Genomic DNA, 24,039 nt, shown 5'->3' on the forward strand with positions numbered 1-24,039 from the left:
TTTCTTAGGAATTCAAGAGATATGTGATATTTTTACTAGTTACTTAAATTATTTATGACATTAAATAATATAATAAGATATTTTTACTACAATTAAAAAAATATTTAATTTAAAAAAGTTAAATTCCCACCTCATTAAATGAAAAAGTTATTTTTGTGAGAAATTAGTTTTTTATTTTCAAGAAACCTTTTTCCCAAGAATGTTATTTTTCAAAGTAGGTATCAAACATAAAAAACTAAATTTTCAATTATAAGATTTATAGAAAATCAACAATTTATGGCCCACCAGAAGCTCTAAGAACATATTCTATAAAACACTTTTTAATACATTCTCTCTAATTTGTTGGAAGTCATCGAAAATGATAAATTTTGGTGGTGTCCATATTATATTCAAATATTCTCTTTTTATTTTATATTTGTGATTTTTAATAAATTTTAAATAATTAGAGTGCGGTTGAATGATTTTGTTAAATAATGTATTTTTAACATTTTTCATATTAATAAATTTTAGTTTTTTTTCATCTAAAAATAAATAAATTTCACACACATATATATATTTTATTTATTTTTATTGATAAAAAACTTTTGATATCCGAAAATGCAAGTTGAAACCATTAGTACTTTCAGAACAATTTCTATAAAAATTTAAAACATAAAAATAAAATAAATAAACCTGATTTAAAATTGAATTATTTCTAAAAAAATTTCAAGCATAAAATTAATTACTAAAAACCTTATTTAAAAAAATGATTTATTATCATGTATATGTATATCTATATAAATAAAATAATTAATAATTTCTTGTTGTATTTTGTCTTCTTCAAAAATATAAATTGAAAATACCGCAGCACATCTCCTTTTGTTTATGTGTCTTGGACGGGGCCTTCCCTGTGTCACAAAACACAAACTTCTTTCGTGTTTTTTCTCTGCCAATTCAAATTCCTCCTTTCTCGGGAAAATCTTCACGCTGCGTTTTCCCGGGATTTCTCGTTCCCCCGTTCCCGCTAATCGTTTCAGAGATCGAAACCAGCGTTTCAATCTCCGTTCAATTCCCTCTCCTTTCCGTTTCCCCGCGAGTTCTCAAAGGGGAAACACAAAAAATAACAACCCCACTAGTATACCTTCGTTCTCTCATTCCCTTACGACTTCATTGTTCAATTTAGGGTTTCAAAACCTCCTTCTGCCGTTCTTGTGCGTTGCAAGATTCAACACATGTGACAGCAACCTCATATATTGCGAATTTTCCTTAGCCTCGTGAGGTTTGGGTTCGAATTGCGCGATTTTTGGCAACGGCGTTATCACGGGTTTAGAATTAGGGTTTCGTGGTTCGCGAAATCGTCGATGTGGATGGTTGAAGCATCATGATAGTGAAGCGGACGATGAAAACCGAAACGCCGAACCTGAAACGATGTAAGATTGAGGATTCCGAGAATGCGATTCAGAAGAAGCGTAGGGTGACCGGTTTTTACTCGCTGGGAGTGCCAGGGGAGGCTGAATATTTCAGCAGTTGTTCTGGCTCATGGAGCAGCGAAGGGTCGTATTGGGGTGGTGGCGGTGGTGGTGGTGAGGTTCAGTCCAATTCGAATTCCGTTCTGTTTAATCGGAAAACGGCGAAGGAGGCGTGTCTGCCGCCATTACTGCGGTCCTCGCGTGGCCGCGCTCAGAAGCTTCCGTCGAGGTTCAATGACTCGGTCCTTGACGCCGCGGATGGAGACTTGAGCTTTGAAGATAATGATAAGAGTTTTGTGGAGGATGGAAAGGGTGGTATTGGTGTGAAAGAGGAGAAGAGTGATAGTGTGTGTTATTCGTCGAGTGTGGGTAAAAGGACTGTTGTTAAGGCCGAGAGTAATACTTCTGGGATTAGTTTTGAGGGTGTGGACCAAAAGCCCGTTGGTGAGAAGAGGAGAGAGGTTTACAAGCCAGAGGATTTTGCTTTGGGAGATATCGTTTGGGCTAAGTGTGGGAAGAGGTACCCGGCTTGGCCTGCTGTGGTGATTGATCCTGTCTTGGAGGCTCCAGAGTCTGTGCTCAGCTGTTGTGTTCCGGGCGCGCTTTGTGTGATGTTTTTCGGTTATTCAAAGAATGGAACTCAAAGGGTGAGTGAGGTTGTCTGCAAGTGTTGTTTATGGTGTCATGGATTTAATGAGATTTTGGTTCTGGGTTTTAGTGTTGAGGTCTGAGAGAATTATATGTGCAGGACTACGCTTGGGTGAAGCAGGGAACGGTCTTCCCCTTCTCGGAGTTCATGGACAGGTGTGTGGTTGAATGAGTTTTGGGTGTGCTGTGTTGTTTCTGTAAGAATGTTGGATGTTTAATTGATGAAAGATTATCTTTGTTCAGGTTTCAGGGACAGACCCGGTTGTACAAGAGCAAACCGAGTGACTTCCGCATGGCACTGGAGGAGGCAATGCTGGCAGAAGATGGTGTTCTGGAATCACATTTGGGAAGAGAAGAATTAACTGGTGTAGATGCTCATCCTGATGGACTTATGGAGGCCACTGTTTCTTATGTTGATGGGGAATGCTACGGCCAGGATCAGGTGAGATTAGTTTTTTATATTTTATGTTTTGTGACTGGATGAGAGCTTTTATAAACGTTTTTATACATAGGAAAGAGGTTTTAGTCATGTTGAGTTATGATTGACAAAGGTTGCGGTGGTCACCATTTATTTGTGGAGGAAGTGCGGAAGAGTTCCTATGATATGACTGCTTATTTGTGGAGGAAGGACAGGGTGCCTATGATATATTCTCTTCAGCAAGTGTAGGAACTAGAAAAAATGGAAGGATTCTAGGATGGTCAACAAAGAAAACTAAGATTCAGGCCTTGAGAAAAGCTTTAGTAAAATTATTTATTAAATTTCTTATAACTACATTATAAAGCTACTGTTTTTCAAAAGAAGAATTGAGTGAATCCAAAAAAGCCCCCTCAACTACAAGGAGGCACTGCTCCTGTCTGTAGGCTGTAGCCTTGTATCATTACTGTCCTCTTGTATTCAAGTAGGAAATCATGTTTGAATCAAGTGGGGTGAATTGCTGACTCAATTCATATTCAGAATAAACATTTTACAATTCTTTCTGGGAATGTCTTTCTAATACTTCTGTATCAGAGATGAAAATAATCTGTGGTGAATTGCTGATCATGAACCTTATGCTTTCATCTTGTTAGATATGCTACTATGATGTTTTGTCCTGTAATGATAGTTACTCTGAAAAGCAGATTTGGATAAGAGTTAACAGGAGAAAAATGTTTCTTATATATTTATGTTATTAGTATATTTTTATTCAGTGGATATATTGTGCAGGATACAAGGTGTTGTGCTGGCTGTGGTCTGATGTTTCCATGCAAAACCATGAAGAAAATTAAGGATTCAAATGGTGCACCCCAATTTTGTTGCAAATATTGTTCTAAGGTTATGAATGGGTCATTTATAATGCTTTAAAATTTTTCGCTAAATTTTATAGCAGACATTTGATTTTAATTTTCTTAATGTTTTTACAGTTACGAAAATCAAAACAATATTGTGGCATTTGCAAAAGGATTTGGCATCACTCAGATGGTGGAAATTGGGTGAGATTGTCTGTTTCATCAATGTAGTTTTTTTTTTTTTTTAAATTTAATTTGTTTCATTTGACTGAATTTTGACATATTTTGGGACTGAACTCTTTGTATCAGGTGTGTTGTGATGGTTGTAATGTGTGGGTGCATGCTGAGTGCGATAAAATATCCAGCAAAGTTTTCAAGGTGCTGTATCATGCTTAAACATGATGACACTTTTTATTTATTTATTTTTTAAATTTCTCTCTTTCATGAAGTGGATTATGATAAAGGTCAGACTCGTGGTTACAGGATCTGGAAAATACAGATTACTATTGTCCAGATTGCAAGGGAAAATTCAATTGTAAATTACCAGCATCACAAACATACAAGTCAAATATCGAGTATGTAGTATTAGTTTGTTGCTTCCTTTTTCTTCTATTTTACAGAATTTAATTTTATTCCAAGTCTTATTATGTGATATTTTTTGAAACAGATTAATAGAGAATAGCCAAAAATCTATGATACCCGAGAAAGTATTGGTGGTGTGCAATGGCATGGAAGGCTTTTACATCCCAAAGCTTCATCTGTAAGCCTTCAGCACTTTTGGATATTATGGGAGTAATCTTATTTAATTATTTTGGCTTTCTATATATGATGGAAGGAAATTTTTTTATACTCCCCCCATAGGGTCCTTATTTCATGTTCCTGGAGATGATCTCTCTCCATTTCTCTACTTTTGTCTTTTCTTTTGCCTCCAGGGATTTCCGAAGGAAGTTGGTTTTTGTATATTCTTTTTTTCCCTCTAGCTAATGCATATGCATGTATTTTATTTATGACTTTGTAGGTTATGTTACCATTTAAAGAGTATTATCCCAGAAAAGAAATTACCTAATACTCTAATAGTTTTGTTTATCACCCTGACTAAGTTCTATACAAAGAAAATGGTTTGAGAAAAATAAAAGAACCTTAGGTGAATGCACTTGATTTCTTCCCAGAAGAATTTCATTGAGCAGCTTGTGATTGCCTTTTCTTGCAGGGTCATGTGCAAGTGTGGCTCTTGTGGTTCAAGAAAGCAGACACTTAGTGAATGGGAAAAACATACAGGTTGCAGATCGAAAAAATGGAAACATAGTGTGAAAGTGAAGAGTACAATGCTACCACTGGAAAAATGGGTATGTAATATTTCTTGCTTTATTAGAGGTTTATACCAAGTATTTCTGGTGAACTCTGTTGGGTGGTTTTGAATTAACAGTCATAGTATGAGTTCTATCACATGGATTTCTTCATTACTGCCTACATCAAATTTATTTCCAAACGTCTCCCCATTCTGAGTTTGAATACACAAGTTGTGTTTTTGAGTGTGCCTATTATTGTGCCCCTTTTATTTTGTTACTATGTTGTACTTATTTCTCATTTTTTACTTAACATAAATTATCTCAGATGGAAGAAAACATTCCACTTGATGGAATACCTGAGCAGTTAGATCAACAGCAGGTGCTGGCCTTTTTGCAAGGTAAATGTGCATTCCATGTAAACTTTTACATACTGAAGCCTTCCATTAGTTCTAATTGACCAGGTCTTATGGCACATAGCAGATACATGCTTTCTTTTGAATATATCCTTAAAAGCAAATTTATTGTACTTTTACCTTATTGCCACAGAGAAGTATGAGCCTGTTAATGTAAAATGGACAACAGAAAGATGTGCTGTTTGCAGATGGGTTGAAGATTGGGAAGATAACAAAATTATTATTTGTAACAGGTCTTTTCGTTCTTTTTCATGGTCTTTTCCCTTATGTTGTAGAATTTTGGAGTTGTTAGTATTTTATTTCAAATTTTATGAGGCTTTAAAGGTAGTAACATAGATTAATATATGCCCACCTGTTCACTGTGCAGATGCCAAATAGCAGTCCACCAAGAATGCTATGGGGCAAAGAATGTTCAGGATTTTACTTCTTGGGTTTGTAGAGTATGTGAAACTCCTGATGTTGAGAGAGAGTGTTGCCTCTGCCCAGTAAAAGGCATGTCACATTTAGTATTTTGTAACTCTGAACTCTATTTTTATGTCTATATCGTATGATGTTAAATTCTTTTGGAAAGCAGTAAATGGTGAAATCAGCACTCTTAAAGGAGGCCTTTTTCATTCATATATTGAATTAACCTGCTTTCTAATATTAAAAAGAGTTGTTTTGCTTTTGCAGATCATCAATCTCTAATGCTATCATGTTTGTCCATTTTCAGGTGGTGCTCTAAAGCCAACGGATGTTGAAATGTTGTGGGTTCATGTAACATGTGCTTGGTTTCGACCTCAAGTTGTTTTCCAAAACCATGAGGCCATGGAACCTGCCATGGGAATCCTTAAAATTCCTCCTAATTCCTTTGTGAAGGTAAAAATATGGCCAAATGGTGATCTTGTTTTTCAAACAGTTGGTTTCAGCTATAATATTGCCTCAAATGAATCCTGATTGATTAAAACTTTTATGACTGGGAAACCAAGATGAACCTGAATTCATTTTTGGTGTAATCTAGTGATTATTTTATTAAACTCTATATTTATGCTCAAATTACTTTTGGATGACTGTTCTCAAAATAGAAATTTCATTCTTCCAAATTACTTTTTCCAAAAAACTAAAGCCCATGCTAATAATCCAAACATGCACTATATAATCTTCCATCTTCAATTTTGATTTTTTTTCCTAATTGTTCACTAAGATAGTGGTGTGGTTGTTATGTAATCACTTGGCTCTCCTTTTTTTGTTTTACTTCTATATTTTGCTGGGCTGTACTCATGAACTTGTGTATGGTTCTTGTTCTATGACTGCAGACTTGTGTGATCTGTAAACAGAGCCATGGTTCCTGCATAAGTTGTTGCAAGTGTTCTACTTATTTTCATGTGATGTGTGCATCAAGGGCAGGATATACAATGGAGGTATAAGTTTCGTCTGTCTTTTAAGTGTAAATATGTGGATCTGAAATTGTTATTTTTTGTAGATTTCTTTTTTCATGATCCTAGTTTTCTGCCTTTCTTGTCGAGGGCAGAGACATTCTTTATAGTTTCATCCCAAATAAATAATTTCTATGGCTGTTTGAATTTAATTTTATGTTGATATTGCTTAAATTTACAGTTACATTCCATGGAGAAGAATGGGACTCAAGTAACAAGGAAGCTAATATATTGTGCAATTCACAGGTTTGAGCTCTAGTGTTGTGATTATATCTAATGCTAATTTCACATTTTTTTAATAAATTGGTTTTATAAGTTAATTCCATCTCAGGGTTCCAAATCCAGATTCTGTACTGGTGGTACACACACCCCTGGGGATTTTCTCTCCCAGAACTTCACTTCAAAATCAGAAGGGATGCTTCAGGGGATCAAGGCTAATTTTATCAAAGAATATAGAGCTTAATGAATCTTCAACCACTGAAAATGACTTAGTAGAGCCGCTGTCTGCGGCCAGGTGTCGTGTGTACCGAAGGTCTCCTAATAAGGTAATGATTGTAAAATACTTTCATGAGCATACTAGTATATTATCTCTCTTGTCTTTTAGTCTATTATGCTTCATTTTATTTTTATCAACCATTTCTGGTATTTTTAGTCAACCAAGGCGGTTTAACTCAGTTGGTTCAGTAGAGTGATTTGTTGTAAACCCCCTGGTACTTGTCTTCGATTCCTGTGGATATAATAAAAAACCCAATGCTATTTCTTTGTTAATGCTAACTGTTAATACAAACTTGCTAATTACATGCATTATCTATTATTTTCAATTTGGTCTCTTACAACACATTTTCTCCCGTGTCTCCAGAGAGCTGATGTGCCAATAATTCACTTGCTGGGGGGACCCAGCCTTCATTCTTTAGGTGCAATAACTCAGTTGAACATTTTTAAGGTAATCTCTGAGGCTAACATGATATATGATAGACCTTATACTTTTAAAATGAACAACCTATTCTTGCTGAGTTTTGACTATAGTATGTTGGAAAAATAATTTGTTATCTTATAATCCTCCTTTGTGATAGGATGCTGATGAATCTAAAGTATTCACTTCTTTCAAGGAACGTCTTCACCATTTATGGGTAAATCATATCTCTCTATTTGCTTCTCTAAATTCTTCTTTTTTCTTTTCAATTTTAAATCCGCTCTCTCTTTTCTCTTCAATTGTAATATTTTGGTTTTGCAGGAAACGGAAAAATTTAGAGTTTGCTTTGGAAAATCGGGCATTCATGGATGGGGTCTCTTTGCTCGTAGAGATATACAAGAAGGAGAGATGGTAATTTCATTACTTTAGGAGTCACTCAAATGTAAGGTAAATACCTTACCGCACTTTCTTCTGAAGACATTAAGTTCATGCTTGTTATGTTTGTTTGCAGGTTGTTGAGTATCGTGGTGTGCACGTAAGGCGTAGTGTTGCTGACCTGAGGGAAGAAAAATACCGTTCAGAAGGCAAGGATTGCTATGTGAGTATCTTGTTTAAGATAGTTTTTAATATCTGTATATACTTCCAATCTTTTTTTGTCTAGGTTAACATGGTGAAGCATATTTGATAGTTCAAAAGCCTGTTAGGGCAGGTTTATGATGCTGTTAATATTCAAGTTCATTTACTGCTAATCTTAACACTAAATAAAATAAATCATGCAGCTGTTCAAGATCAGTGAGGAAGTGGTAGTTGATGCAACGAACAGAGGCAATATAGCACGTTTAATAAACCATTCTGTAAGTTATAAGTGGACTTTGCTGTAACTTCATGGACCTTGTCTGGTTTTCTTTATTTATATTTTATGACATGTACCAGAGTTGCTCCAATACTAAACGTAGTGGTTAGATTATGAATATTGTTTGAACATTATATAATTCAAACATAATCGTGCGCCATTTGGTTTTATATAAGAAGATTATACTGCAATGGGCCAATGGCCAAAAATGAAAAAAGAGACTGATGTTCATCCCTGACTTGCTTCAGTGCATGCCAAACTGCTATGCAAGGATTATGAGTCTGGGTGATCAGGGGAGCCGAATTGTTCTTATTGCCAAGACCAATGTTTCTGCTGGTGAAGAACTAACGTACGGTTTGTTTGTGTATGCTTATTTTTTTTAATGCATGCTCACATATGCAAGTGGGATATATCTTGCAATAGGGATGAAAAATTTGATTAGCCTGACATGAACTTTTTTTTCTCTCATTTTGCAACAGGTATGATTACTTGTTTGATCCAGATGAGCGGGATGAATTGAAAGTTCCTTGCCTTTGCAAAGCCCCTAATTGTAGGAGATTTATGAATTAGGCTTAGGCATTTTTTTTCTCTCCTTTTGAGCAATTGCAGTTGCCAAACCCGTGAACATTTGTCAATTGAGCCATTTTTTAAATTTTTTAAAAATAGTTTAGTATAATTTGTATAGCATTATATTATTATAAAATAAAATAGAAAACTTCTGAGCAAATGAGCTGGAGGCATTTTTGTAACTTGCAAGGATGTTCTTCACATTATGACATTTAGAGGCAATTTACTTGAAGGCAAAAGGTGTATAGAGAAGCACACATGTTACATAATACATTTTAGGCTTTTCATGTGAACCCTTAGCCATATCTGCTGTATTTTTTTTTCCGGGTCAAATGCTGTATTTGAATTGGCCTTTGCAAAATTAAACCAAAATCGGATTGGTGTTCATTGGTCAGGACCATTTTTTCCTCTCAAAGCAATGTGTTATGGTTTTATTGAGTTAACTGTGTGGCCTAATTGGCTGTTCGATCGAAGTAACAAATTTTTTACTTCGTACTATTTTTTTTTTACAAATTGTAATACAAAATCCCAATCAAACATGCTGTTAATTTTTATCATATTGTTTTATTTATTGTATAAAAAATACTGGGACTTATTGAATATATAAGACCCTATAAGTTATAATATGTATGGTTTTAGTTCTTGTAAAAAATGTTATGGTTTTATTTATTTTTATTTATTTGTTGTATATCAATTTAGAATATTATAATTAAATGTTTAAACTAAACTATGATGAATAAAAAAAACGTGCATTCAAAAAACAAAATAAGAAATGTATTAGAAAACTTTAAAATTATATTAATATGCATTTAAATTTTATTACTTTAAAACATTTTTACAAATAATTAATTAATAATTTTAATATATATATTTAAATTAAAAAATTCATAATAATTTATTTAAAATAATGATTAAATGTAAAAAGTAATAGATATATTATTATATAAGTTTATTAAATTAATATGTACTGGATAAATCAATGACTAAATGTATTATATTAATTCATAATAGTTTATTTATTTTTCCATTTCTAGTGCTTTGGTGAATTATTATTATTTCTAATTTTGTCTGTACAACGTGTAATTGTGAATGCTTAACGAGAAGGTTCGAAGAAGACATTTGGACAGAGATTGCTAAGTTTCTGGATGGAAAATCTCTGGTGATGGTGGCAGCCACAAGCCGATGGTTCCGCTGTGCTATTATGGATGACGGCATATGGAAGTTAGTGTCTGCGTGATCTTCAGGTCCCACCCCCGGAACGCGTGGCATTCAGGTGGTGCAAGCTCTACACGTCAAGCTTTGGTAAGACCTCACCCTTTTTCAATGTTGTTCAATCAATCAAGTGCTACCGATTATCTTCGATTTTTGAAATTCAAATGAAATTTCAGATGGAAGTCACTCCTACATGTTCCCTCAACAACAGAAACACATTGGTTAGTTGGTTCTTTTGTTACCCACGCATGTTTTGAATTTTCTTAACTGGATGCTAAACTCTCATATTCTAACTAAGAAAAAAGATTGTTAGTCATTTCTTTGAGAGATACCAAAGATAAATGATAGGAGAAAAGAAATAAGTGACTAATATGTTAGTAATGTGATGTAATGGAAAAGAAACAATTAGAAAGAAGAAAAAAAGATACAATGAGTGTGACTATTATTTATTTTTTTATTCTTATTTCGTTTGACTTTTTTATTTATTTTGATTGTTATTTTATAATATGAAGTATTAAATATTTTTTTCTATTATATTCTTAATTATTTTTTGTGGAGTGAAAAAACTAAAAAAAAGAAATATACATGAAAGAAAATTTAATAAATAAGAGATACATTAGTAAATTGTATGATACTAATGAATGCATATGTGTTGTAACAGAGGGAAGCACTAATAACTGACTTAAATAATAACCAACCAATCACTAACATAACAGCTGAAAACAACTCATTCTAAAGACTTGGTCAATCAATTAGTAAAAAATAACAAATTAACAGATAATTGAAGTTCAACACTCTGTCTTGTATCAATGGTTGACAAGTCCAAGTTTCTGTCAATAGCTCAAACCTGCTCTCTGGAAGAGCTTTGGTGAATATATATGATAGCTGGTCTTCAGTCTTGTAGTACTTCAAGCACACTACACCATCCCTCAATACATCTCTAAAGAAGAATAATTTGATGCTGAAATGTTTCATGAAACACTGGATTTTTAGAGATGGCTATGGCTGCTTGATTGTCCACCATTACTTCAGTAGTTGTATCTTGCTCCAAGTGCAAATCAGTTAGTATTTTCCTTAGCCATAAGACTTGATTAACAGCTGCTGTGACTGCTATAAATTCTGTTTTAGTGGTTGATTGTGCGACAATTTCTTGTTTTTTGGAACACCAAGAGAACATCCTTGATCCAAACTAAAACAGTAGCCTGAGGTGCTTTTCATGTCATCTAAAGAACCTGTCCAATCACTATCAGAATAGTCTTACAACTTGAAATTTTGTGATTGACTGAATTTCATGCCATAATTTAAGGTCTCCGGGATATACCTCAGCACCCATTTTGCTGCTTTCAAATGGGATTGTCTTGCACAATTCATGAATTTTGAAAGTATATTTACAACATACAAGATATCTGGTATATCTGGTCTTGTTGTTGAGAGAAACATTAAGCAACCAATTAAACTTCTATAGAGTGCTTCTTCCACTTGTTCTGAACCATCATCCTTGCATAACTTCTCCTTTTGACACTTAGAAGTGTTCAGTGACCACTAACCACTTCTAGCCCATTCTTTCTCCCGTGTTTCCGATTGTTTAGCTATGATGTAAATTCGTTTTGTAATTGTAGATCTTTTAGAATTTATCCAACCACTGATTGAGTCATTCTTATTATGCATTATATATTATTATTGAACTAAAACATAGTCTACTCAAATAAAAATGCGTTACAGGCAATTTCCAACTTCAACGTCGTAGATTTAGAAAGTTATTAATGTTGTATCCTTTTTTATATTATGTACCATCAGATTGGATGCGTATTGGTGCCTTTTCATTTGATTCTTCTGTAGCCGTCCTGGCAGAGAGACTGACTCTTACGGGGAAGATGCAGAATGGAGACACCATGAAAAAGATGTTTCGGTCTCAAGGTTGTTGCGTGCTAGACAATGTTAAAACTGGAATCTGGATAGCTGGTAATTCCCAAGTTAACTTTTAGTATTTTGCACTAGGATTATCCTTGAAATGAGTTATGTCAACTTATTAGCTCATTTGTTTGTAAGATTCCCGGTTTGTGACCTCAATACTTGCGATGGTAATTTGAATACAATCCGAAGAGCCCTGCATATCCCCAATCCCTTTGTACTGCGATTGCCTTCTATTTTGGCCAAGACAAATAACACTTCCGTGAATATACATCACTGATCACTGTGTTGTACAGCAAGGATTTGCCTTTTATAGTGAGGCTATATTAAACCGAAATTGACAGGTTTCTCCTAATTATATAGGAACAATGCAGACTTTAGATACAAGGCACATAGAGCTATTCCCCTGTGAAGGCTTCCAAAATGGGAACTGGGATTACCAGCTTGTAGGATCTCATGATATAAAAAAACGAGCAGATGGGGCTGCTGGCGCCATTTTTGACATGAAACACCTAGAGGATTCTTCAACTTCGGGTAAATCTTGATACTTCCAGTCAACTTACTTGGTAACTCAGGCAAATGTGTTCTTGAGAATAAACCACTGGTCTAGTGTCGGTGCATAAAGAGATCACCTTCTGTTTAGCACTATGGAATCAGAAATATTTGAAAATTGTGTTTTGTGTATAGTTTCAATTACAGATAGGTGATTTAACTCCAGCGAAGAGTGAATTCATAGATATTTCAAAAATGAATTTCAATAAGAATATTATGTCTCAGAATGATTATTGGTCTAGGTTTTGAGTATTTCAGGAAATTACTTCATGTTCTAGTCTTTTTTATTGCCTACTATTTTATAGAAGACAGTTAAGTCATGGCCTTAACACATGAAACAATCTGTTTTGATTTCTAAATTCAATGGCGGCTGTATTTGATTACAAGTCATGGATTGGGAGAGCAAATGACTGGCAACCCAAGGCAATGATTGATTTCCATGTCGTAGCTGTGAACACTAATTTACAAGAAAATGAAGGTAAGAAGCTTTCTTCTTTACAGCTTTTGCATTCTGTATCAATTACTTGAAAGAATCTCGGCAACCTTGAATCCCAGACTTCTTATTTTGTCCTTAGAAATTTCACTGGCCTGTTTAGTAGTAACTCATTTTTACATCTTTGCTTTGCCTATGCTTCAATATTGAAGTTCTTTAGTTCAGTCCCAATTGATTTTTCTTATACAATTTTTTTTCCAAGCTTTTCCCTTCTTGTTCTTCGATTCATGAAGGTCTCCATGTGAAATACCAGGCTATGAGGGCAGGAACCAATGGAGAAATTGTTTCTATTAGAATCACTCAACAGCTCCTGTGATTCAACTCTACTAACCTTTCTTTGAGAGGGGCAGGGGTTGGGTAGTTCTTTCCTAACTTTTGAAATGTCTTCTTGGCATTATTATACAAGAGTACACTCTTGGACTCGAAAACAATTATTCTATAATCCATTAATTTCCTATATGTAGTTTAAACATTGAAAGCCGATGACAAATAATAGTAGTGTTTCCGAATGAAAAGTTGCAAATTGGTGATGACCAAGCATTTTTTTTTCTATGCAAGTATAGAAAGTATTCTATAGATCTTGATGCATCTGCTTCCGTGAAATTGAATGATTTGTGCAGTGTGCTGGAAACAAACTAATGAAAGCCAAATAGTACTTAAATGATCTGGTGAGGAACTTTGGGTTTTGAATATTCTCCCCCTCAAAGGCTGATATGACAAGAACAAGAATTATATTATAATGTTCTTTAAGTCATACCTTCTATATATCTCTATTAGTTAATTGCACTATACCAATAAATAATACAATATGACTTTCAAAATTGCTTTTAAAATTGGATAGACTTTGAGATTAAAATGCGGTTTCTTCTTATAACCTGGTCCGATCCCTTACTACCTCAGACTTGTTCATCTGAAAAACAATGGGCATCTTGGAAGTCCTTTTTCCCTTCTTCGTCTTTCCTGTCATATATGCTGTTGCTACCTCAAATGATTGTCAATTTTCCGTATGTGGCAACAATAGTGTCCTTATTCGTTTCCCCTTTCAACTAGATGGTGATCGAAATCCTTATTGTGGCTATCCTGGTTTCAACTTAACTTGTACGAATAATAGCAAAACAGTGCTAAAACTTCCATACTCTGGTGCATTCTATGTGCGCAGCATCAACTACCTCACACAAAAGATACAAGTCTACGACCCTGATGATTGCCTCCCCAAACGTCTTTTGACCCTCAATGTCTCAGGTTCTCCTTTCATTCCCACTTTTACTCGTGACTACACCTTCTTAAGCTGCCCATTTCAGAACGCAGGGTCACAATTCATTCCCATAGACTGCCTCAGTAATTCCACAAATTTTGTATCAGCTGTCCCTACTCTAAACTTGACCAATCCATTGCCTGAGTCTTGCAATGTTATTACAAGGGTTTCAGTCCCAGTTTCAGGGCCAGAGCAACAATATGAGGAGAATCACAGAGATGAGCTTAGTGAAGATCTTCGATTAACTTGGGATAGACCTGACTGCAGATATTGTGAATCGGGACAGCAATTGTGTGGATTTGATCCAGATAACAACGGTCAACTCTTCTGTTTTCCTGGTTACCAAACAGGTAAATATGTTCTACCATCTTCAATATGCATTTCCATAAACTTCATACACCACGGCATGTATTTAGAAACTCTAGATGACCTAACATTATAAAAAACTTCAAAAAAAAATAAAGAAAAATTTATAATAACTCAAGTGATATATTATCACACGAGCTGTTTATCATAGGTGGCCACATGAATTTACTGGGTATTATTAGAAATATTTTGGTCAATGGTTTTACGTCGGTATTATTAGTAACATTATAAAATATTTTGTTTGTTTATATACTTTATAGTTTATACCAGTTGACTTCATGATTTGATTTGCTTGTTGTCATTAAATTAAAAATTAGTACAAAACAACGCGAGGCAGTAGAGAACTGTAATTTGTGCATACTAATTCAAAGGTCTAGTTATCTTCACTTATAAGGCAGATGTCTGGTATGTCAATCCTTTTTATTCAATTACTCGGTACTCGTTAGATTTTAGAGTAAATTAAAACAACTTTTTTTTTTTTTTTTGGTGAGGACTTTATTTTAGTTATTTCACGTTACTTCCTGAATTTTTTAAAACCGTACACCAAGTACCAAAAACCTTAGTTTTTTTTTTTATATATATAACTAAACATTAGTTTCCGTTCCTAAAAAAATATTTTCCACATTAACCATGAATTCTTAAGACTCAATTCATTAATAAGTTAGCTACCGATTTAAGTTGACATGAATTGCAGGTGACGTGCAATAGAGGGCGCTAGCTAGTTGGAAATTTGTTTTGCCCTTTATTACTAGTAGGAAAAACCAAAAACTCTTTAAGGATTTATTTAATTTGAGAATTTTTTTTATTTCGTATTCATCTAAATAATCACAATAATGTGATCAATTTTTATTTTTATTTTTAATTTTCAAAGTTTTGTATAAAAAATACCTTAAAAGTTACAATATATAAAAAAAAATATAAAGTCAAAATAAACTAATATTTTTTATAAAAAAAGAAATAAAAAAATTCTTAAACTGATCGAACAACCTTCACTTAAGATACTGTCAAATTAGCTTTATATTTTGACATATGCTGGCTGGATGGGTGACTTAAGAATTTGAGTGATCATATATATATATACATATCAAACACTATGTTACTATTTATTATTTCTCTTTTACCTTTTTTTTTAACACGTTATATTTCTTATTAAAACTCTATTTTCTCTACTCTGTTAACTATTATTTTTCTTTTATACTTTTTTATCACCTTTTATTGCCTATTATATCTCTATTTAGTGTTAATTAGTTTTTTAGTGCATGCCCACCAATCTTTTTCTTAAGAATTTGCATCCTTGTTCTTTCTATCAACATTATTATAGATTAACGTGAACCGTGTTAGCTCAAATCTGACCTATACTAGCTTCAATATTCTCAGTTACTTCAAGACGTGGAGCCCAAGTTTTCAGAATCATCACATTTTGCATTGCTGGACCAGCAGCAGTCATTGCAATAGTGATGGCATGCTGTGTGTGCTACAAGGACAGACTAACCAACAGGTCTGCACTTGCAGCTACAATATCGCCGGTGCCACAAATCGCAACCACGGGTCTCGACGAGTCCACGATCGAGTCCTACGAGAAGATGGTGGTCGGAGAGAGTCGACGAGTTCCTGGACCCAACAACAATGGATGCTGTTGGATATGCTTGTCGGAGTACAACAGCAAAGAGACAATAAGATTGATTCCTGAATGCAAACACTGCTTCCATGCAGACTGCATAGACGAGTGGCTTCGAATAAACACCACATGCCCAGTTTGCCGCAACTCTCCCTCCCCTTCTCCTCTTCATGTTACGTCCATTGACCCCTAAGTCATCAAGGATAATTTCCTTTGCCGAATCATATTCTAAGTAAACATGCATTAACAACTATTGTATATATATACACATGTATATACATTCAATGTGTGAGACTTCAAACGAAAAATGTGTCGGTTAATTATGATTACAAGGGAACTTGTTTCAGATTTTAAGGACTAATTAAGTTTAGTTATTTAACTTTTTTATATTCTAATTTTTAGTTCTTCAAATTTATTTTGATAATTTTTAATCTTCTATTGACTTTCTAGTCAACATTTTTAGTTTTTTTATTTTTAGTTTCTCATTTACTTTTATTGTTTAAGATTAATCTTTATTTTGCTAATTTTTAGTTCATTATTTATTTTATATTTGAAACTAATTTTAAATAATAGAAATAAACAAAAGACAAAAAATGAACAATTTTTTTAAAAGGAACTAATTAAGAACGCTGACAAAAATTAATGCATGATTAAAAGTTGTAAAAAAAAATTGAGGGTTATATACACACATGTACACACGTGTATATATTTTTATTTTTACAATTATTTTTATAAAAATGTAGATATCTTAATCATGTTTAACTAAATATATAAAGACTAAAAATATTTTTTTTCTTTCTGATTTTACCCCTTTGTAGGACCAGCCCTGAACCCTATTTGGAGGTGTGATAACACAGGATTCACGACTAAAAGGGATCCAAAGTTTTTTTAAAAAAATTATAGTCATGTAATATTTTTTTTTATATTATTTAGGTTATGTTTATAATTATTATTTTATTTTATGTCTTTTTTTTTCAAATTAAGATGTGACATCTAATTCAAAAATATTTTTATATTGATTGTTAATTATTTTTTTTTGGATATTACCTTTATAAGTTCATACCAAGATTTAGTTTATTTTTATTACCAAACAAGATTTAGTTTTGTGTGACATGTCAACATATATTTGATCTATGATAATAAACTTTAAATATTTCTTGTTAATAAAATAAGAAACAACCAAAAACTCAAATTAAAACAATAACGATCAAAATAAACCATTTTCTCCAAGAAATAAAATATAAAATTTAATTAATTTATAAATATATAAGCTAAATGTGATAAATTTCTCAGGTCTTTACACAAACTTGTAAAACACTAAAACTTACTAGAAAAAATATAGATTTAAAAAATGTCTATCTTTTTAAATGAGAATTCGGTATTTTGGAAGGTGAGAATAAAGTCAAATTTATCACACCAACTCATCTCGTTATCATGTCTATCTTATATATAAATATTTATGTTATGTAATTTTTAAAAAATAAATTGAATGAAAAATGATAATATAAGAATAAATTGAATAAAAAATGTGACATCATTTTGAGATTTATTAAAATGATCTTATTCATTTAATGTAAGAAAATATGTAATTTTTATAAAATTGTGAGTCTACTTTTTTTTATATATAATATATATTTATATTTTTGACTACTTAAATATAAAATGGTCCAAATTAATTTTTCGGCATGGACCCATGAAATATCAGGTCCGCCTGCCCGTTGTGAGGTAAATAAGTTGGTGCTTTGTTTTTGTGGGATGTGGGTCAACTTTGCTGTTTACAGTTTAGTTAGTAGTTGGTGATAATTAAATAATCAATTATGAAACACGTATAGCTATTTCTGTAACAAAATTCTTCATCTATATTCTGAAGTTACAATCATGCTAATTAGATCCTATAGACCATCACCTAGAAATATGACACAGGATAGGATGCACTGCAGCTTTGAAGTCATCATAAAACCTCTGCTCGGAAAACCTCCCTGCCCGTCTCCTTGCAGCTGCAGCCATCTTAAGTCTCTCCATCTCCGGCATCGATACAATTCTCACCATGGCATCTGCATATTCTTCAACACTGCAGGCAAGAAATCCTGTCTGCTGTCCTTCTTCATCTAATACAATGTCCATTTTTGGGCCAGCAGAATTATGAGCTGAAAAACAAACATTACTAGAATAATTAATGTGTAAAAGCAGTCACGGTAGAGGGAAAAAAAAAGGCATAATTACTAAAGGGTGAAATTGCAAAGCAAACCCACCAATTGGAATGGCACCAGCAGCCATGTATTCTACCACACTAATGCCAAAATGCTCATCTGTCATTGAATGAATGCCAGCAACAGCACCCCCTAAAAGTCCCACCAAATCTCTGTAGGTTTAATGCAATCATCAAATATATGATTAGTAGAACAGCATTTAAAATTAAGGTTCTAAAAGTACAAGATAACCTATTTGATTGACAAATTCAAAAAGGAATTCATGTGATAAAAGTGATTAAATATTTTTAGTGAAAGACTTATTAGTCGTTTATCCAGACGTAATTAATTCAAATCCCAATTAACAATACATGCAACTGACTTCTTTTTTTTATTAGGTCAGGTGGTCTCCGAGCTACATAATGTCCATTGCAAGTAACACCCATACTCTCAGTCCAGTCAAAGGCTAATTGACACCATGTATAAAGGATTTACAAGCAGAGTCCTTCCAGCCCTATCAACTTGGCTATAGATCTTTATGATTGAAAATTTTAATGCACTTTAGAGGAGCCAATGAGCCATGCCCAACCATTAAAAGTTCAGGAAAAGTACCAAAAAGATGAATGAACCGTATAGCAATTGTAAGGCCTCAGTTAATTGCTAATAAATTTCCCAAACAATGTAAGCGGCGTTTGACTTTGACAGATGATATTAGATTAATTGATATGAATAAACCAATTATAGTTCCAAGTTTGAAATTTTCCACAAATTCTACAATCTGAAGCATAATGTTAATTAAGATCCAAATAAACTATAGTTTATACTTTGCAAGAGAAGGTTACCACACTTACACTTTGCAAGCCATGCTAGTTCAACAAAAGAAAATTGACAAGTTTATCTCACAAGAATAATCTAGTCTAAGAGACATAATTAGTTCTTTGAAATTGTCAAATACCCTTCAAAGTTATAACAGACTAAGGAGTAACCCTTATGCATAATTTTTGTATGCCAGTCTACTTGTCAAAATACTAAGGATTCCAACTTCAAGTTCCAACAAATTGGTGCGATGGAACCGAAAATGCTAAGATGCTTAATAGGTGAGGAAATGTAATATTAGAGAAAGAAGAAATACACTTAAAGGGAGGGGTAGTTTCAAATAGAAGTTAAAATAATAAGCTCCTCTAAGTTACAGTTCTAACAGATATAAAAATGCTGTAACAAGAAGTAATGAGAAAAGTCAAGAGAATCAAGGAGAATAAAATAATTTGAATGAGAAAATGACAATGAGTGGAAGTATTTCAGATTAGGGTGCAATAGTGTAGGATACCAACTGGAGGGGGATCCATCAACTTGAATTCGTTCTATACAGACTTAACCTTCCTACTTCAAAAATTTAGATTAAGGATTCTAACTTGCTTTTAGAAATTAAAATATTGATCACATCCATATGTCTATCCAGCATAACTAATTACATAAACAATAGTTGTATAAAAGTAATCCAATCATACACATTATAATGCCAGTAATGCTGGTTATTATACATCTAAGAAGTAGATGAACAAATAAGGTGGATAATCCGGTTAAAGACAAATATTCTTTCTAAGCAGTGAGATTTACGAGATTTAGGAGTTTGAGTGAGGAAAAATATCCGTTCAGGTTTTTAACATACCTGAACTATCAATGCGAAGTACATGCTTATACCTAAACTAATCAATAGTAGCCTAATGTACATGAACTTGAGAGTGACACAAGACATTTATGACTAGAAATTTGAAACACTTTGAAGTTTCACTGAAGTTTCTTTAATTGATTGGTACATAATCCAATTGATTATCAAAAGTATAATAATAAATAAGAACAAATAATCAATGTTGAGTTAGCACTCAATGCTAATTGCTAGCTGGACTGACAAATACCATATACCATTAACTAAGAAATAAAAGGTATGCATTCTACAGAATATAACTTTTTAAAATATTTTATTCTGCAGATAAAGTGTTTTTTATGATCATTAGAAGGAGGGGGGAAGAGTCTGGAAATCCACTGGTGCTAACCTGTATGTTACATTCTTATGAAATTCCATGTGTTCATTCACATTCAGCTCGATTGCTTTCTCTTTTAACATTTGAAGTCTGTCTTCATCTGATTTATTTCTACAGCTACCCACAATTTGGAACTTAGGTTTTGGCAAGCTAGGATCTAATCTCTTAATGGCAGCTGAAAAAGCCTCAAGTTGGAGAGTGTGTGCCTACATTTGAATAAAAAATATCAAACTGGTTTAATCAACAAAACACAGGCTCAAATGAGCCAAATAAAAAGGTTGTACCTCTTGTTCACAAGAGTTGAAAAGAGTATGCCCACCTTCTCCGGTCGAAATTGTGCAACAGATATTAATACTGGAATTTCTGCTGATCGTTCCAAGGGAAGTACCTGCCCATATTGCTTACTTGTTAGAATCCATTGGTGATTACCAAACTAGGTAAAACAATCACACACACACACACAGTATCACCCTCATATTACTTGCGGACACTAAATTCAAGTTTTAAACATTTGGTAAATAAACATACTACACCGGGAGGAAACATAGAAGAAACAGACTGTAAGAGATTCAATGACACAAAGTAACATGCAATACAGGAAAGTTATCCCTCTAACTAAAACAAATATGGAAAAGAGGAACTTGACAACATAACAACGATTGTAGGACAACAAAGAACCAATTGCAAACCTGGAGTCCTGAAGTATCACAAGGAGGATAAACTCGCTTAATACGGTCAGGAAATCTCCAAAGATTTTCAATATGGGATTTAGTCCAAGATGAATTGACCATAGCTAGGTGTGCACAAGATCCTACAAATCCATACAAGCAGCTGAATACTGTATAATAGACTATTTTGCACCTTGAAAGCCAAACACTGCAAGAAAATAACTGTTAGACTCCTTAAAATATGAAAGAGGTAAAATAAAGTGTGAATTTAGTGTATATTATAGCATAGAAGCGTGTATGCAGTGAAGGGGAAGGGGAAGTATGGAGAAGGTGAATTTTCATATATAAAGACTTCAACTTTACCAAATTCCATACCAAAATACTATTTAAAAAATCAATTCCCTTCTATACCCTCACCCTCAAAACAATTTGGATAGGCTATAATATTCAAATCAATGAAATACTGAAAAGAAAGAACCAATAACATCATTAACAAGTGAGGAATACTTGTGAAGTATGACTAAACTAGAAGTGACAAAAACATACAAAATCCAAAAGTTAGAAATGAAACCTTTTTGTAATTAAGGCATCGTTATTATACATGAAGCTGCGCTGACGAACGCGAGCTAGCATGTCTGAGCTGATAGTAGGATAATGAGTATAGCAAATAACTTTGCATCCAAACAACCGAGCAAGTGGATATGTAAAAGCATATCCACTTGTGTCAAAGTAATATATTGGGGTAAACTTGCACAAAGCCTCCCATGCAAGATACACAGAACCCAGACTTTGACCAATCATTGTAAAGTGCGGATAAGTAGTTTCTTCTATCCACTTTCTCTTGTACAAATGAACCACCTGAGAATTATTAAGGACAATATATATATACACACAGGTTATTAAGCTTTGAAACAAATCAAGTAGATTCTAGCACAATAGGTGCCAAATTGCTACTTACCATTGCAACAATTATTTGTTTACTTTATATAAGCCAATAATCATTCATATACAATCCCCTCAACTCAATACTTTAGTCCTAATCCACTCTTTCTTTAACAAAACACAAAAGCCACAGCTCATTTTATTCCTGAAATTATGAGTGCATTGAGTACCGAACCAACGGCCAGGGACTAATTAACAGCTAAAATAACAATCAAGGTAGACTAGTATTCTAACATGCACTAAAACTAAATCCGTCAATGAATCTAGACAAGTATTCTAGGCTCCAAGGTTTTAAAAAATGGTCCGCGACCGTGATTTGGGTCTGCAACCACAATTGGGACCGCATTAATCCGCAATTTGCCGGGATACCAACAATTCCAATAAGAGAAAAGAAGGTACCTTTGGAGGAGAGAGGAGAGCGACCCCAAAGCGATCGAGGGCACGAGCCATGAGCGATTGAGGGGTGGCGTCATGATCTCCGGTGTACACGTAGCAATCAAGGTCGGGGCTCTCCTCCTGGATACCTCTGACGGCGCACCACAGCACCCTCTCCCCGCCGCCACCGTCGTTGGTGTACGGATGGAAGAACGCCACGGCCCTCTTCCTCCGCCGCCTGCCGTTGATTGGGCCAATGCAAAGTCCCGCAAGTATGGCAGTGATGAGCGCAGTGATGATCATCGTCAACATTAGTCGCAGAACCCAAAAAGCATAACCTTAAAAACTAAAATCTGCAAAATCTGGTGGTGTAAAAGGCAGCACCTCTGCAGTACAAATTCCAAGGAGAGTTCGTCGGAGACCGGAGATAAGAAGTGGAGATGGTTTGCGGTTGACGTCAATCACTCGGTAATGTAAGATATTTTTTTATCTGTTATTTTAACTTTTTCCGCTTAAAAACCTCCAATTACAGGTTATTTTTAAGGGCGGACATGGAAAATCCAATCCGGATCCATTTAAATCCAGATCCATATCTTGCAAAAAAAATGATTTTTTGGATCCAGTTTCTGGTTCAAAACTGATTTTAAATCTGGTTTGCTTCTAAAACTAGTTTTAAACCACTTTACAATCAATAACAGTCCACCGCACACTAAACATCCAAAAGAAAGGATATGGATGCTTTTATAAACTTTATTTTGTCATCAATGTTTGTTTGTAATGCATATCCAAATATACGCTAAATCTTTATGGATGTTTGGGTTCTTGTAAATTTTGAAGGGTACTTTATTTTGTTTTTATAAAAAAATTTGTATTAACTTCGTCTATGTAAAAATAATATGTTTTTGGTCTATCTTTAATGGTATTTCTGTTAGACACTTTTTAATGTGATTAATAAATTTAATTATTTTTTCTCTTTATCTCTTCAAGTATCGTCAAAAAATACCATAATCAATTGTTAATTCATTTTTCTCCTAATTTCATTATAAAGTACGAGAAAATTGTTTAGGAAGTGATGAAAAATTATAATTTTGGGGGGTATTTAGTGTTAAAAATTATTTAATTCATTTTGAGAGATTTTAACTGTCACAAATTATTTAATTTATTTTTAATCAAATTATATTGTAAGTTTGTTAGTCACATCAAATTATCATCTAACGGAATTATCATTGAGAACCAATAAAAATATTTTATTTTTACATGGACCAAATTAATACAAAAAATTATATGAAAATGAAATTAATATTTTTTAAATTTTAAAGGGACCCCAAACATATTTTATCCTAATAATAATACTCAAACCATAAGATTTTTTTAATGAGAATCACAAAAATTGCAATTAATCCTAATATTATGACAAAAAAAAAGAATTTTTTGGAGTTTAAAACTTAGAGTACCTTCTATAGGTACAATTTAAACAATCTATTTTGAGTTCTTTATCTCTGATTAGTTGGCCCTCACAAAATGCAACTCATACAAAAGGCAATCCTTTCAAATGACTCCCCACAAAAGGCAAAAAATATTTTTTTAATCATACCGAGTGAAAA

At 33.6% G+C, this 24,039-nt stretch overlaps 3 protein-coding genes and 1 pseudogene across 3 annotated transcripts; 3 read left to right on the forward strand and 1 right to left on the reverse strand.

The window, feature by feature from the left end:
* Positions 1-872: 872 nt before the first annotated feature.
* On the forward strand, positions 873-9,212 carry LOC114418307 (histone-lysine N-methyltransferase ATX3-like). Its single transcript, XM_028383591.1, has 23 exons — positions 873-2,095; positions 2,197-2,252; positions 2,340-2,538; positions 3,301-3,408; positions 3,498-3,566; positions 3,672-3,740; positions 3,846-3,937; positions 4,030-4,122; positions 4,573-4,708; positions 4,977-5,049; positions 5,198-5,297; positions 5,432-5,556; positions 5,777-5,922; positions 6,360-6,464; positions 6,661-6,725; positions 6,811-7,024; positions 7,339-7,422; positions 7,553-7,609; positions 7,714-7,803; positions 7,904-7,990; positions 8,172-8,246; positions 8,494-8,594; positions 8,725-9,212. The coding sequence occupies exons 1-23, from the start codon at positions 1,361-1,363 to the stop codon at positions 8,813-8,815; spliced, it is 2,970 nt and encodes a 989-aa protein (XP_028239392.1). The 5' UTR covers positions 873-1,360; the 3' UTR covers positions 8,816-9,212.
* Positions 9,213-9,896: 684 nt separating this feature from the next.
* Positions 9,897-14,542, forward strand: LOC114419366 (annotated as a pseudogene).
* LOC114418310 (putative RING-H2 finger protein ATL21A) lies at positions 13,601-16,598 on the forward strand. The gene is made up of 2 exons (XM_028383596.1): positions 13,601-14,585; positions 15,979-16,598. Exons 1-2 carry the CDS (start codon positions 13,901-13,903, stop codon positions 16,410-16,412), a joined length of 1,119 nt encoding a protein of 372 aa, XP_028239397.1. The 5' UTR covers positions 13,601-13,900; the 3' UTR covers positions 16,413-16,598.
* Positions 16,599-18,000: 1,402 nt separating this feature from the next.
* On the reverse strand, positions 18,001-23,116 carry LOC114418315 (GDP-Man:Man(3)GlcNAc(2)-PP-Dol alpha-1,2-mannosyltransferase-like). The gene is made up of 7 exons (XM_028383600.1): positions 22,460-23,116; positions 21,690-21,976; positions 21,140-21,326; positions 20,770-20,838; positions 20,463-20,656; positions 18,472-18,581; positions 18,001-18,366 (listed from the first exon to the last, which is right to left on the reverse strand). Exons 1-7 carry the CDS (start codon positions 22,745-22,747, stop codon positions 18,122-18,124), a joined length of 1,380 nt encoding a protein of 459 aa, XP_028239401.1. The 5' UTR covers positions 22,748-23,116; the 3' UTR covers positions 18,001-18,121.
* Between the last annotated feature and the right edge of the window lie 923 nt (positions 23,117-24,039).

This window comes from Glycine soja, chromosome 7 (genome assembly GCF_004193775.1).
Source record: "Glycine soja cultivar W05 chromosome 7, ASM419377v2, whole genome shotgun sequence".
Classification (NCBI taxonomy): domain Eukaryota; kingdom Viridiplantae; phylum Streptophyta; class Magnoliopsida; order Fabales; family Fabaceae; genus Glycine; species Glycine soja.